General features: G+C 35.9%; 1 protein-coding gene across 1 annotated transcript in view; it reads left to right on the top strand.

The window, feature by feature from the left end:
- Positions 1-15,720, top strand: part of LOC5569631 — a 32,373-nt gene extending 16,653 nt beyond the window's left edge. The window contains exons 3-4 of the mRNA XM_021851749.1: positions 15,050-15,203; positions 15,269-15,720. Of these exons, the coding sequence (XP_021707441.1) occupies positions 15,050-15,203; positions 15,269-15,363 (249 nt within the window). The 3' untranslated portion in view covers positions 15,364-15,720. The remainder of the gene's footprint in view (positions 1-15,049; positions 15,204-15,268) is intronic.
- Positions 15,721-16,251: the final 531 nt, after the last annotated feature.

The raw sequence follows: 16,251 nt of genomic DNA, 5'->3' as shown, positions 1-16,251 counted from the left end.
GTATACTTCGTAGATTGGATACTAGCAACATTCATGTTTCTTTTTAATAATCTCATCCTGACTACTTTCAAGAACAAGACAGGGGAGTATACCTTGTTCAAATCATAAACAAGAATACTAAAAGCATGAATATCGCTATTCCCGGCCACGCCCATCTTTACCGTAACTTGGGATAGGGGAAGGAAATGTTGATGTAGCACTTACTTAATGAGAGGCCACCGACTCAGCGACACCCTCATAAGTGCTACGGAGTTGGAGGTTGGGGAAGGTATATTGTCAGGATTCGCCTAGAAAGCTGGCGATAGACCATAAATATTTGTTGTTTAAGCGTTTTCAAATTAATCTTTTGAATGCCGGCAATCAAAAGAGAAAACAATAGCTTATTTATAGTATAAATAGTATTTCGCGAAATGCTTGTCGATTGTGCAGTAATATTTTTGCTCAATAACCAGTAAAAAGCAAAACCGATCCCTCCAGGGTCATCGGATTGTATAAAATAACGATACGCGTAAAAAAAATCACGCCTATTGAAAAACTGTATTGTGCCCATTGAAAAACTGTACTGGGTGGTACTGTATTTTTAGATAATCGAAAAACGAAAGGAAGCGCGTTCGAACTAAATACCCTAGGATAACACAGTCGGTTTTTCTGCTCAAAATTATACGAAAAGCAGAATCGATCCCTCCAGGGTCATCGAACGGTTAAAAAGCATCCACGACCGATTGTTAGTTGCGTAACACCCGCCCGGACAGAATGCGCAATCTGAACATAATTATCAAACTCCGAAAATAACAATTTCCGTTCAAGAAACGATCAGAAGTTCCACGACGCGGACAAAAACGATCCGGAAGGCTCACAAAAGAAAAAGTATCATACTGGAACAAACTCACCGGATTGATTCTCTAAATTTATGTGCTGCCGGTCACTTCAGGATGGTTCGATGAACTTAGGGCAGCCAAAAACCAACAGTACTGAGGACACAAATCAAACAAATCACTTTTCATTTTTCACTTTTCACTATTCCATTTCTGAATGTAAAAACTGTCCTGCTTGGGCTTCACGAAGCACTACCCAGCAAGACGCTCCAATCTTTAATCTTCTATCATCAAGATCAATAACTTAAACAAATGTTCGATAAACAAAATGTTTGTTTTAGCGCTTTAGTTTTTAGTTCAAAATACTACGTCCACTAGTTGGGACCACCCCATCCCCCTAAAATGGTATGGTACAAGCATGAGATTTGTCAGCGCATAAACATTTGTTTATTCCTTGAAACTGGATTTGTGTTGTTTCTCGAACAAATGATTCCATTATTTTTATTTATTTTTTCAAAAACTGGAACGGCTATTTTTGAAATGTCCTTTTTCAAAACCAGTACAGCTAAATGTCCTCCTTTCTGAAATATTCTTCTGGTAAGCCTAACCTACAGCAAGTATCGTGGCTATTGCAAATTGCTGCGCTTAAAGATCATGGTTAAAAATACTTGAGAACGCTCATGGCGTAGACATTACTTTTCGAAGAATAACATAAACTAATTAAGTTCGATATTGCAACGTATGTAGATATTGGAATAACATTATAAGCTTATTGGAACGCTCATACATCCTATTTAGAGATCCCATATTTATAAACTGTTGATAAACAATCAAATAAAAATTGATTTATTTGATAAAAGGATTTCGATAAGTGTATATAATTTCCACTATCTTTTGTTCAAGAAAAATTGTTGAAAGCTTTCTTTCCCCATCTAAACTTAGTATTTTAGAAGTCGTGGGTCCAGAGTAATGAGTGCCGCTCGTTAATTGGGCTAGGCTATCATCTCAGAGGAAAATTTCTAGGTATCGCTTTTGTTGTCGATTTGAAAGAAGCAATTTTTCTGTTATGTTCATCAGTGTTACCTTAGTTTGAGTCCAAATAACCTTAGGGGTCATGCACAAATTACGTCACGCTCTAAGGGAGGGAGGGGTTCGAGTCAAGCGTGACAAGCCTTACAAAATTTTCGGAGGACTCATACAAAAGGTGTGACAAAGGGGGGGGGTCGAAAAAGTTGAAATTTAGCGTGACATAATTTGTGTACCATCCCTTAATGAATAATTGCTTTTTTAACTGAGCTATTGTACACATTTGGCTTCGAAGCAATCCAGATCAAAAACGACGACTATGGAGAAAAAACTGTAGAATTAATTTTAATAGAGTCAGTTGCGAAATGAATAAATATTTAAACATTAAAATGTTCTATGAAAAACACGTGACCCCTCTCCGCTGTGAATGTTGCGCAGCTTACTATGGATCCTGCAAAAATAACAAACCATGCAATGTTCATATCACTCATACCAAGTGGTCTGACCAAATGACCACTCGTTCCATCGAAGTACTTCGGAACAAACTCCCTTAGCAGCCAATAGGTGAACAAATCGCCCTCCATAAATGAATTCCAATAATCGAACAGAATTTCTCCATACGGTGAAAACCTACCGATGACAAAATTATCCGTCTTGCTACCGAAATACTCCGAAACCTTGTGAAATCGCCCGTGAGTGACTCCTTCCACATAGAACGGTACCGATTCGCATGGTATTACATGCTGGAAATCAGTTATTTCGTACAAACTATTATTCTCTGGACGCTCCTCCTCCCATATAAACTTCACATTTTTGAAGTGAAGATTGAACTGATCAGTTACACGTTTAACAATCACCACAGGAAACTTGGAGTTATTCACCTCATCTATTGTATCGATTTCCGGATAGAATCGCCTCAAAGACATTGATGAAACCAGAGCCGATTCGTATACTGCAATCAGAATCATACTCATCAGAAGAAACATACAGTTTAGGTAGTGATCGCGCAGCGATTTGGACCCTAATTACGTTGTGTGATAATTGGTAAAAAATAAGTAAAACACGACCGACTTTCTAGCCGTCCTGCCATGGCGGAGGCACAAGAACTTATAGTAATATTTATTGAATAAAATACGATCTATTTCTTATACACATATGTGGTGGTAAAATGGTAGGGTAAATGTACATATATTGAACGTTTTGCACAAACATACCGGCCCGCCAAAACCAACGGTTTTCCAAAAAAAGAAAACTCGTGCTGACGAGACGAGAACAATATTTTACACAATTACAATTGAACGGATGACTATGAGTACGTTGAAGAATCGGCCCGTACGGATGTGATTCCAGTTGGTGAACTATTGTATTCCGTGGCTTGTCCTTCTTTCAATATGCGGATAGCAGCGATGTGAATGCGGTAACTTTGCCAGAATCCGATACATCAGCTCGCCGTATGATGAAAGCGTGTTTCTCGACAAGAACTATCTGCAGCTCACGGTGGGTCGAGAACGTACACACTTTTGCTAGATGGCTACCTATACGAGGCCACACCATCGTAGCTGGGAGTGACAGGAATGGCTTGCAGTCGACGGCATCATTCACTTTGCTTCTTCACTATCGACACTTGTTTCGAGAACATTGCACGGCTAATAGAGCAAAACTGTTGCCCACGGTTGCGAGTGTTTGGTCACGGCACCAAAATTATGATCGCGCAGCGATTTGGACCCTAATTACGTTGTGTGATAATTGGTAAAAAATAAGTAAAACACGACCGACTTTCTAGCCGTCCTGCCATGGCGGAGGCACAAGAACTTATAGTAATATTTATTGAATAAAATACGATCTATTTCTTATACACATATGTGGTGGTAAAATGGTAGGGTAAATGTACATATATTGAACGTTTTGCACAAACAGGTAGTTTTCCAGCTGCGTTCGTTTTCTGTTCGATGGCCCATCCATAAATGTCTGATAAATTTCAAAGTGAATGGTCAAAAAGCTTCTCCGGCTTCTGCCTTGGTAGCCAAACCTGTAGACGAATAGAACCAGTAGTTCAACTACCAGCAGAAATGCCATCCAAACTGTCCATTGAAATGGATCGATGAAAATCCAAAGCCAAGGGATCTCCTCAGCCAACGCTGGAGTCACTGCACACAAGTACCGGAACCGGTTCATAGGGAGTAACTTATACATTCCCAGCTGTGTGGGATCAAAGTAAATGTCTTCAACGATCATTATGTCATTATCCCCGTTGGGCGGTGGTAGCAAACTAACGTTACCGCCGCGAGCTTTAGCCACAGTTTCGAGAAAATACCAATACTGACTGAAGCCTTGTCGGCTTGTGTATGTTAAACGCGAAAAACGCAGTTCAAACCGATATCCGTGGATGTTTCTCAGTTGAGTTTTGAAGGTTCGCTCTATATTTTGTCCTGGATCGTACGGCCGTTCTAACCGTAAGAATGGATCAATGAAGGCGGCTTCGTACATTCCATACGCGTCGTACTTTATCATGAAGAGATAATGGAATCGGAATCGGTCATTGTCACGAACGAAATATCTAGAGTCGTACCATTCGTTGTTGTTCAGGAAGGTCACGAAAATGTACCGAGCTTCTCCGTGCAGTAAGAGTCGGCTTATGATGAAATCCATGAGTTTTCCTGAGTTCTGAAATCGGCCTTCAATTAGGCAATCACTGAAGATGCATACGATAGCACACTTACCATTGGAAAAATATCGCAGAAAATGACGTAATATTGAGCCCCACTAGTGGATCCCATCTTGTCGCTAGTGTAATCGGAAACTATCTTGTTACTGCACGAAGCCGTAGAGACATACTTTAGAACTCTATCCATAACCACATCACTGTCGGGATCGGAAAAAAGTCGAATAAAATTAAGTTGGTACACACTGAAGGAGTTACAAATTGGCGTCAGAATGGACGCTATAAAATAACTCGTTCCATCGATGAAAGTTTCCTTGTGCAGTTCCCATTGAATGTAATTTGTAAACCTAGTACCACCAGCAAAACAGATGGACAAATTCAGTAGTAATAGAACAAATGCATGAAGAATCATTTTCTGTGTTGTACTAAATGGAAAGGTTGGTTGCAATCAATGGAAATTGAAATGTGTTCGTCACTTTGCAAAATGAAAAAAAAAATCAATGTAGATAGGGTGATGTGTTAGTATCCATTGTATTAAGCATTGATCAGTGGGAACTGCAATTTTCCCAGTATTGCAGTGAATGATGCTGATACAAACCGATGCCAAACAATTCTTTCTCAAAACGGCTTTAGCATTGTACAATAAGATTTTGATAAATCTTGATCTCTTTTTGGAAATAATGCAAGAAAATGCATCTTGTCGTATTCTCAATCCATCGTATTGTTTTCATTTCTGTCGCAATAAATTTCCAGATTCGTCTCACAACTTACGGCTCACTGTGATATATTGAGTGGTCAAAACACAACAAATCAACACTATAATAAAATGTTTTACTAGAATATATAGATCTACGGGCATCTCCCTCCATTCCTTCAGCATGATGGAATATACTAATTTCCTTTAAAATTCATTGTTCGTCATCAAAATTCAGCCCAAACATATGAATAGAATTCCTTTTGACCGTACAATGATGGCATTTGCTCACAGTGCAGCGAAAACAACACAATCAAAGGAACCGTATTTTTACGTTGAGCCTCGCGTACAAATGCGCACAAGCTTTTTTTTCTCTCAGTACGACGGTTTGAACTTTGTTTACATTCTCAATTTTACGCGTTCGTTGAGGAAATATCATCAAATTTCGTTAATTAAAGAAAGTTTGCCGCGTGATTGGAATGAAATCCTTCAGTGAAGAAGTACGAAGGTTTTCCGTAGTGGAAATAAGTGCCTAGCGAAGTAAGTCACATATGGGGGCGGAAAAAATCTTGTATCATAAAGTGGTGTGACTGGTGTCGATCGTTGAGCCTTTCTCTCAAATCTTGTTCGTTCATGCGATTTCGGTGAAAAAGTGCAAAGTGGATAATTGAACTGAAGTTATTCAACGAAATACAGTAGTTTCACTACATTTGTGATGTACAAGTGTACAAACCATGACAGCTTTCACAAAAATACACTTGGTAAATGAATCTATGTTGCAGGTAAGTTAATAATAGCGCTCACGACGGAATAGAATGAAATCCTACACTGCCGGGCCAAAGTTTTTAGTCACTCCAAAACTATACGCAATCAAGCTGTATATAAACATTAGCATAAATCCAAACCAGGTCCGTCCCACTCGGGCTCAGATTGGGTACCACTTCTAGTACTGCATTCGGTCCCTCGGTAGTGCAAAAGGTACCCAAGTTTGACGGATCGCAGTACACTTTTCACGGCATTCTAGATTACCTTATGAGCCATAAAATTTTGGGTACCTACAGGGGACATGGAGGTCTTTATTTTGTCTTTATCCAAACTGTAGTTGGGTGAAGGAAAAGTTGCTTTGATCCCGTGGATTTGTAAAAACATTGCCTGATTCTGACCATCTCGGGATGCTTTCTCCTTGACCATGGACGTGGAATAGGGCATCCCACTGTTGCCATATCCCAATTGTCGTGGTATCTGGCTCGTGCCAACTTTCCGCTCTGGAGGACCGCCGCGTAGGTCACAATTTCCTAGCTCAGTCTAGGTTAGCGAAGTCGGTACACCATGAAATTCTCAACCTCATGGTCATGGGTTCGAGCCCCACGCTGGGCGCCAAAGTATATTCATTTATCGGCCAAGTCAGCCGGGAGCAGTACAGAGAATCAGAGCGCTAATACATACAAATAGAGGGTCTTGTTTCCCGGACTCGAAAACATCCCGGGATTCGGAATTTTATTTTTCAAAATCCCGGGAAATCCCGGGATCCCGGGATAAAACCAAATTCTTATAAAATGACTAAAAACAGTCGGAGCGGATTTTGAAGCTAAATTTAGTTTTATAGAGTAGTTTAGTTTTATAGAGTAATGATGCGCTAAGATAAGGTGATACCAATAACTCTCATATTTCACCAAAAAAGCTGTCAAAATCGATATTTATTGCCATTAACATAACTTATTTGCATTCGTTCTCTCATGCAAAATTTTCAAGTTTTTTGAAGTGTTGGCACGATAGCTGCAGCCTTGTCAGGATAGGTGTAAGGTACACCAGAGCAAGTTTAAATGGCTGCAAGAAGTTTAAATGGCAAGATAACGTAGAAAAAAAATTAAATATGATTTAAAATTTAACTAAATAACATTGAGTTGACAATGTAGACAAACTTCATACGTAGATAAAGCTGATGAAGATTATTGACACAACATTCAAAAGTAAGCATTTTTTTCGGGCTACCATTTAAACTTGCGTTCGAATCGAGACAATGTTAAGGACACATTTGAAATTTCACTATGGATTTCACAATTATTTAGCTATGTGTCAGTTGACAATGAAAATAACATTCAAAAAACAAAAATGTTTCTAAAATTGTATTTAAAGTTATCAATCTGAATTGGAAATTACGTAAATAGTGTACCGAAGAAGAATATGGGCGAAAGCCCGTATAACCTTAAGGAAAGTCTTATTTAGCGAGCTAAAAGCAATAACAAAAAGGAATCCATGCACTCATAGTCACCAGAACAACATGCCGTTTGTTTTGTGCCATAATTTAAAAATTACACAGCAAAATTTTCTTGCCCAACATACAATTTCGGGAAATCCCGGGATTTTCAAAAACATCCCGGGATTCGGGATTTTTCAGATCCCGGGATTTCCCGGGATTCCCGGGACAAGACCCTCTACATACAAATAGTAGTGTATTATAAAGAATCATCTAGTCAGCTCTTTTAGAGCACATTGGAAACTCCTGAACGCGCTAACTTCACGTAAACTCGCGGGCAAGGAATACTCACTATCGAAAATAGATAAACCACAGCACTTCAACGAACAACACTCCTTTAAATCTTGGATCTCCTAACGAATGAAAAATCTAACAATTAATCAATTGAATATTTTTATGAACAAATATGAATAACATTTTAAAATTTTCAATATGACCCATTTTATTTTACGATGATTTCGTAGCCCGATTATTTAACTATAATAGAAGTAGCATTATCAACCTAAGAATGCTATTGTCGCTATTGTTCTTGTTACAAACATCTACTTTGTCACGAGCTGACAGCGTGAGTACCGGACCTCAAAGTGGCAAATTAGTTTTTAAAACATTCAATTAAAAACCATAATTTAAGGTAAAAATAATTAAAATCAGTGAGATTAGCGATTTTCTATTATAAACATTGGCGTAGCTAGGATTTTTTTCTGGAGGGGGCCCAGGGGGGGCCTAGAAAATACTGCTTTTATAGAAGTAATGTCGGTCGCAATAATCACGATTTTTTCAAATTTCGTGGTTTAGACAGATTTGTATTGATTTTATTTATTTGTTATTTTGTCTCGTTTTGCGGCAGATCAGAGATATTTGCAAATTTCAATTTTTGCTACGAAAAAGATTCATTCTTTTTGTAATCCAGTAAAAAATCTTTCAATTCAAGCAAAAAAACTCAGAAGGAATGTCCTTTGTGATTCTTCTACGAACTTTTCAGGTATTCAACCATATGCTTTGAGGAGATTCCTCTGAGAATTAGACATGAATGCACCGTTTTGGTGTAAAATGTCTCAAATAAACAAAACAAACTCTGAGAATCCACACAGGAATTTCTTCATGAATTTATTTCTTACTTTTCAATTCTTTCTCCAAGAGCTCCTTTACCAATTTCAATTGAGTTTGTCCTAGGATTCGCATGGAAAATCATTCCCAGACTTTCTGATCTCACCAGAAAATTTCTCGGAGATTCTCTATCGAATTGCTTAAAAAATCTCTTGAAGAATTCCGCCAGAGAATGTATTAGAAATTATTTTAATCATTTCTCCTGGAAGGACCTCTGGGTATTTATTACATATAAATTCCAATTGTTAGTTTAAAGTATCCTCCTGTGTTCATTAATAATTTGTTTAGGATTTTCAGAAATCACTAAGCATTTCTCCAAAAAATAGTACAAAAATTCTAGGAGCCTCACCAAAGTTGTCTTCAACATCACCAAGCAAGGATTCATTCTACGAATTATTCAGAGAGCACGCCATCAGTATTTTGCTTTTCAAATTATTTCTAAAGTTTCTCTATAGGATTGTTGGAAAAATCGCAACAAAAACAAAAACAACAACAACTTCCTGCAAAAAAAAATGACTCTTCCTGATGTTACTGTAAATATTCCTCGTAATATTCCACAAGCATTTAATGAGCAATTATAAATTATTCAATTGGTAATATGTTATTCATGATTTCTCAGAGAAGTTCTCCGCAGACCTATCTGTAGTTTTTCACAGGTAATTATTTTTTAGATTTATCAAAAATCTAGGAGCAACATCTCGCATTCCTTCAAAACTCTATTGATTTTATTTTGCCAAAAATTCCTGAGACTGTTTGAAGAATTCTAACATTTCTACAAATTTCCTAGAGGAATACGTTCAACTGTTCTTTCAAAAACTTCTCCTAGAAAATACTCAAACACTTCTTGATTAATCCGTTCCTGGATTTCCTAGAGAATTATATTATTGTTAGAATATTAGGATTGTAGAATATTATTGTAAGGATCTTAACAAAAAAAATACCAGAGATTCATCTAAGAATTTTCCAGATATTTTTTTCTTTGAACAGTACTAACGATTCTTTTGGGATTTTTTAAAAACCAAGATTTTGTTGAACTTTTTAAAAAATTTCTCTAAAAGTTCCATCAAGTATTCTTGCAGGTTCAAGAAATAAGCAATAACTCCAATTTCTTGGCTAATGCTAATCTCAGGATTCTTCAATAAAAAAATATTTAAGTATTCATCCATTCTCCATTTTTTGGTTCTAAAGCCACTCCAGGAATATTTCAATATTTTTTATGGGTTTGAAAGATCTTTGTTGATATTTTTTTAATAATTGCAGCTTTAATATAATTCGGATAAAATTACTCAATTCCTGTAGTAAAATTTAAGATTTAAACCATAGAATTTCTGAAACTTGTTGACAGTGTACCTCACAGATTTTTATTTCCATACAATTAAATAAACGTCAAAATATCATCGTTCAACATCAGAGTGACCATTTTTTGCGTTGAGGATGAATGAACTTGAGAGAAAAATTTTTCCGATATAAACAGGAAACCTTCATCACGTTTGAAACGTAAAAATGTATAGCTTTCTGAACTGAAAAACAAAGAATTATTAACGTCATCCACAACATTAGTAACAAATTGACAAACTGAGACTTTTTTTTTTTTGTTAAAATATTCAGGTAAATTTAGCTGAGTTTCAAATTTAACCAAAAAAGTGATAGTCAGTAAAAAAAATCACTGAACTCCAATCGTTAAATTCTTTGACATAATCCTACACATTGTCACTATGCATTTTAAATATGATATGTGCAGTTTGTTTCGAAAAAAAATACTCTGCCAGATGTCAGTTCTATTTTTTATCATTTTTCATGGTCATATTTTCTGGAAATTATCATACGGATATTTCAAATTTAGATACTCTCAAGTAAATTTATAATTACCGATTCAAGATAACCAATCATTGAAGCCAAAAATGATACAATGATACTTGATCTCAAGAAGGTTGGTAGAATTTCGAAAACGTAGAAAATAAATGCAAACTTAGAATATTTTTCGTGACCCACTAGACATCAGCTCACATCGCAACCCACATATTGGGAAATTATGGTCTAAGATGCATTGTGGTAAAATTCGTAATGTGAGATTTAAATGCATTTAAATGTTAGGGGAAACTTTTGCATTACTTTGAAAATTTGTTGAGAAATTTCTGAAATTTTTCTAAACTCCTACATTTTTTATATTCTTTAAAATGTTTCTTTCTGAAGTATGGAAAGATTATTGTACAAAGCTCCTCAAAGCGTCATGCGAAGGGAGGAGAAACAACAAAATGTTGAAGCAGGCAGAACAATATATGGGCAATGATACAATAAAAGATAATTTATAATCTTTTCTATACGGGTAAATTACAGAATTGTTAAAACATCTCTTATGAATTAACAAATACAACAAATTTCTCAAGAAGGTCCATCAGAATTTTATTTAGAAATTATTCTTGAAATCTATCCTACCTTGATTTCTGGTTTTCTAAAATTTCTGTCAGATCTCCTCTATGAATTCCGCCCTCGTATCAGACAAAAATTCAAACCAAGGATGTGGATATTTTCCAATAATTTATAAAATTATTTCTATAGAATTAGTCTCTACAGATTCCTTTATCGATATGCTAATTTCGGAAGCAAAAGTTTTCCAGGGGGGTGTCAACAAATGTTCTCTGAAGGTTTGAAGGCAAGAGACATGAAAGAATTTTTGACGCAATAGTATTTTGGGAATATTTCTTAAGGACTTAACTTCCCATCCCCAACCATTAGCCCTCTAATTCGCCTGTTTGGCTTTATAAGGCTATTACACGGCCAATATAGGGTATGTCAGCTATATTATAGCACTATATTAGCATGCAGGGCAAATTAAAGTGCAATTTGGTTACTTGGGTTCACGGGAGAATTTGTAAATAAATGTTTGAGATTACTATTTAAAAAGAAAATCACAGAAAAAATGATAATAGAATTGTAAGAAAAATATCTCTGCGTTAGATTTGACAGAATCAATTATTTTTTGGAGGAATGGCAAGAGAAAACTGAACTTTTGAATGATTAAGTAACAGTTTTTAGGTAAATGTGGGAACATATTCCGGAAACATTTTTCTAATCAAAAGTAGAAATAGAAAGAATGGATGTTCACCATGAGGAATTTATTTTGAAAGTATGAACAAGTTCCACAATATTGGTTGGCTAATTTTTAAGAGGTTTGCAAAAGTTCTGAAGCTACCATTGTATATTCCTTTAGAAATTTGATTCAACTAAAATTCTATAAAGAATATCGAAAAGTTTTTTGAGAATTTTTGTTGCAAATCTGTTGGATTTATAAAAAAATTGAATAATCTTTGAAATAATAAGTTTTCTTAGAAACATATAGTTTAAGGTTTAAGCAATGAATTTATTCATGCGGAAATACTTCAAAAAATTAATCAAAATCATAACACTATTGTCAATATTGTTATACTTTTTCACACCAGGTAAAATTTCTGCTATTCATCTGAAGAAAACTTGGCCAGGCCGAAATTCCTTGAAAGTTAAGTCTTATTGTTCGACATTCCCGCTATGTATTGTCTGAGAAATTTCTTTAGTAATTTTGTCTATTTTTTCAATTATTTTTTTGGAACAATATACGAGTTGAAGTTAATGTATGGATTTCCTAATTGAATTCTCATAAGAAAAATCATCACTATTTCAAAACATGAGAAATCTGAATGCAGTGAATATGCTGCTTTATTTTGACGCTTGTTTGTACCACGGTATGTTTTGCAACGGAGATGTCGGAAAATTGCGCTTATCGCATACAACAAGAAGCTAGTTCTAACAGCAATCAATCGATCGACAGCGGATGGTTAAGCTTTCGGTTGTCGCGTGATTCACCGAAGTCAGAACCGCCACGTTGATGCTGTGTAAGACAAGCGAGGTTTTCTCACTATATTTTTAAATAAAATAACGTAACTACTGAAGAGATTTTTGTCAATAACATGATTCAGAAAATTTTGTTTAATGTTTAACCCGTAGGCTACGGGGCTGACAACCAAAATTGAAATTGCTCGTATTTGAGCATAACTCCATATTTTTCAGTGAAATTTTGAGGATTGCTTCACTAATAGTTGTAGTTTCATGAGTGAGGGGAAAGTATAGATTCAGAGTATTGTGGTCAAAGTTATTCCAGAACATCTCTGGGTCAGGTAGGGTAAAAATCACATAAACTTCCTTTTAGAACTCATTTATCATTTGGAAACGAAATGTTTTCATACAAAAAGTGAATAGACCCGTTATTTGTAATAAGTTACGATGCAGCAGGATATTAAGAAAAAATAAAATTAACCTAGAACAATGCTAAGGCCTCCAAAACATTCTGAAGTTTTGACCATAATCTACACAGGTTCATAAATTATTTTAAGCGAGTGGTGTCCTCGTTTAGTAGTTTACAGCACTCATTTAGCCTTAACAGACGTGTTCACAAATTTTGACAAGATATTGGATATTGGAAGTCATCCAAATCAACCTGGAGTTCAAGTCCTTTTGATCTATCAAATCTACTACAGATTATACTCACCCAATTCCCGTGAAACTTTCTCGTTCCTATCCATAAAGCATCATATGACCCGGAAAGTGTACTGCTATGAATATTGGTAATCTGAAGGTCTTCAGAACATACTGTAGTTATGGGCATCAATTTATATATGCAGCTTGACTTATTATTCAAACAAATATCCAATATCTTGTCAAAATTTGTGAACACGTCTGAAACAATTTTTTTTAACTCTAACGGAGATTTGCGATCAAGTATGGATATATTGAAAACATTTTGTTTGAATAATAAGTCAAGCTGCATATAGAAATTGATGCCCATAACTACAGCATGTTCTGAAGACCTTCAGATTATCAATATTCATAGCAGTACACTTTCCGAGTCATATAAAGCTTTATGGACAGGAACGAGAAAGTTTCACGGGAATTAGATGAGTATAAACTGTAGTAGATTTGATAGATCAAAAAGACTTGAACTCCAGGTTGATTTGGATGACTTCCAATATCCAATATCTTGTCAAAATTTGTGAACACATTTGAAATAATTTGTTTAACTCTAACGGAAATTTGCGATCAAGTATGGATGTATTGAAAACATTTTGTTTCAATAATAAGTCAAGCTGCATATAGAAATTGATGCTCATAACTACAGTATGTTTTGCAGACCTTTAGATTATCAATATTCATAGCAGTACACTTTCCGGGTCATATGATGCTTTATGGATAGGAACGAGAAAGTTTCACGGGAATTTGGTGAGTATAAACTGTAGTAGATTTGATAGATCAAAAGGACTTGAACTCCAGGTTGATTTGGGTGACTTCCAATATCCAATATCTTGTCAAAATTTGTGAACACGTCTGTTAAGGCTAAATGAGTGCTGTAAACCACTAAACGTGGACATCACTCGCTTAAAATAATTTATGAACCTGTGTAGATTATGGTCAAAACTTCAGAATGTTTTGGAGGCCTTAGCATTGTTCTAGGTTAATTTTATTTTTTCTTAATATCCTGCTGCATCGTAACTTATTACAAATAACGGGTGTATTCACTTTTTGTATGAAAACATTTCGTTTCCAAATGATAAATGAGTTCTAAAAGGAAGTTTATGTGATTTTTACCCTACCTGACCCAGAGATGTTCTGGAATAACTTTGTCCACAATACTCTGAATCTATACTTTCCCCTCACTAATAAAACTACAACTATTAGTGAAGCAATCCTCAAAATTTCACTGAAAAATATGAAGTTATGCTCAAATACGAGCAATTTCAATTTTGGTTGTCAGCCCCGTAGCCTACGGGTTAATTGTTGTTTTTTGTTATTATCACCGAAAATTCTGGAGAGGGGGGGGCTGGAAGATTGTGGAGGGGGCCAGGCCCCCCTGGCCCCCCTGTTCCTACGCCAATGATTATAAATATTTCTGTTTGTTGGACGCTCATGGGTCTAATCTTCTAATAGAACAAATCACATTTCTACAACATTTTTTTTAAATGAATACTCAGTTTTTATTCAATTGCTTTCTGAAGTAGACACTTACAAAATCTCGAATTTTTTGAAATGCTCGATGAGATAGAGATGCTTCGATCAGCTGCTGAATGTTTCGATAGCATTCTGAGGATTTTGAGTTTTTAAAAATCTACGGGTATTCATATGTCCAAAAGCTCATAACATTTGACCAAATAATAAGCTAACTGAAAAATACTGCGGATACTGCATCGATTTGCTGTTAAATAGGTCCAAATATATCTGAATTTCTCGTACAAAACATTTAGTTTGTTTTCCAGAAAAGGCAAGAATGTAATTTTGAAATTCATCAAAGGTCAGCAGATAAAAAAAACATGGGGAGAATATAATTTTAAGAACCACTGAAATTCACCATGTTAATACGAACCTAGCAAAGTTATTATGCCGTAGTTGTCGGATGTGTAGTGCTGAATTTTAAAAATGTCTCAGCTAAACATTTTTAACCATTTCATTTTCTATCATTCCAGCGAGCGGAAAAATTGCTGCAAATATATCAGACATGTACCATCACTTTGAAAGCTTCTGCAATTATACGAAAAGCCATACTTTCCGCTACAGAATACAATCAGAATAACATAGAAAAGACGGCCACGGAAATGAAAATTGTCATTCTTCTAACTTGTAAGTATACGCGGTGAAAATGTCTGAACAGTATGCTTGATTTGTCAACTAAACTATCTTTCCAGTGATCTTCACCCTGGAGGCGTTAGTCGTGGCCGGAGCTTGCCGCAAAATCCGCCGAGAGAAGGAAGAACCACTATATTACTTCGATGTTGTCTGAATGGATTCTACGCCCTTTTCTTCAAATGTGATGGAAGTCGACTTCGCGTACAGTGTCTCTTGTACGCTGCTGAGAATACCGATTGGGCTCCTCGAAATCAACCCCTTTTCGTCCAGACAATATATACAAATATTTATATATAAACATTTATAGAACAGATAAGAGTTTCAACCCTTTCCCCGTTTTACGTGCAAACCGATCAAGAACGCTTTCCTGTCAATTTGGGATTTATAAACATTTTGTAGTGTAGATCGAATGATGTAGTACGCGTACTGGAGCTCAACCATTTTTTGCCAATTCGATCAAACGAACGCTTTAATTCGATACCAAAAATAACAATAACAACCTAAACTTATACTTCCCGGCAGTTTCAATCCATCAAGATGACGAACCCGACAAATCGGAACTAATTTATTAATCATTCTCGACAAGAAATCCGAAACCATCAACGCGCTCTCCAATCAACTAGTATAAACAAAACGGTCGTCCGTCAGATAAATTGTTCGGTCCCAGGGACAGAGATACCAATCAGAGAGTTTTGATTCATAAGTGTTTTGGGCGTTATCTTGACTGTAATCGGCATTGTCGATTCTGAGCAAAGATTGCATGCAGCCAGTGCTTGTCTTGTCATACTCATCCACTACACATAAATAAAATGTTCGTAGAAGTTTGATCTCTTCTACGGTTAAATTGACAAAGATGATAAATAGCAATTTGAAACTGAACATATCGTATGGTGTCCCTAGTCAGGTGACTGGTACACAAAGCAAACAAATACATGAATGAAGATGGAAATATCAAACAACAATCAATGAGACAACGCATTTATTTTTAATTTTACTAATCATTCCAAACATTATATTCATTTCTTATTTCTAGGCGCGGTGC

This window comes from Aedes aegypti, chromosome 3 (genome assembly GCF_002204515.2).
Source record: "Aedes aegypti strain LVP_AGWG chromosome 3, AaegL5.0 Primary Assembly, whole genome shotgun sequence".
In the NCBI taxonomy this organism is placed as follows: Eukaryota; Metazoa; Arthropoda; class Insecta; order Diptera; family Culicidae; genus Aedes; species Aedes aegypti.
This window is presented reverse-complemented; position numbering and strand designations above follow the sequence as displayed.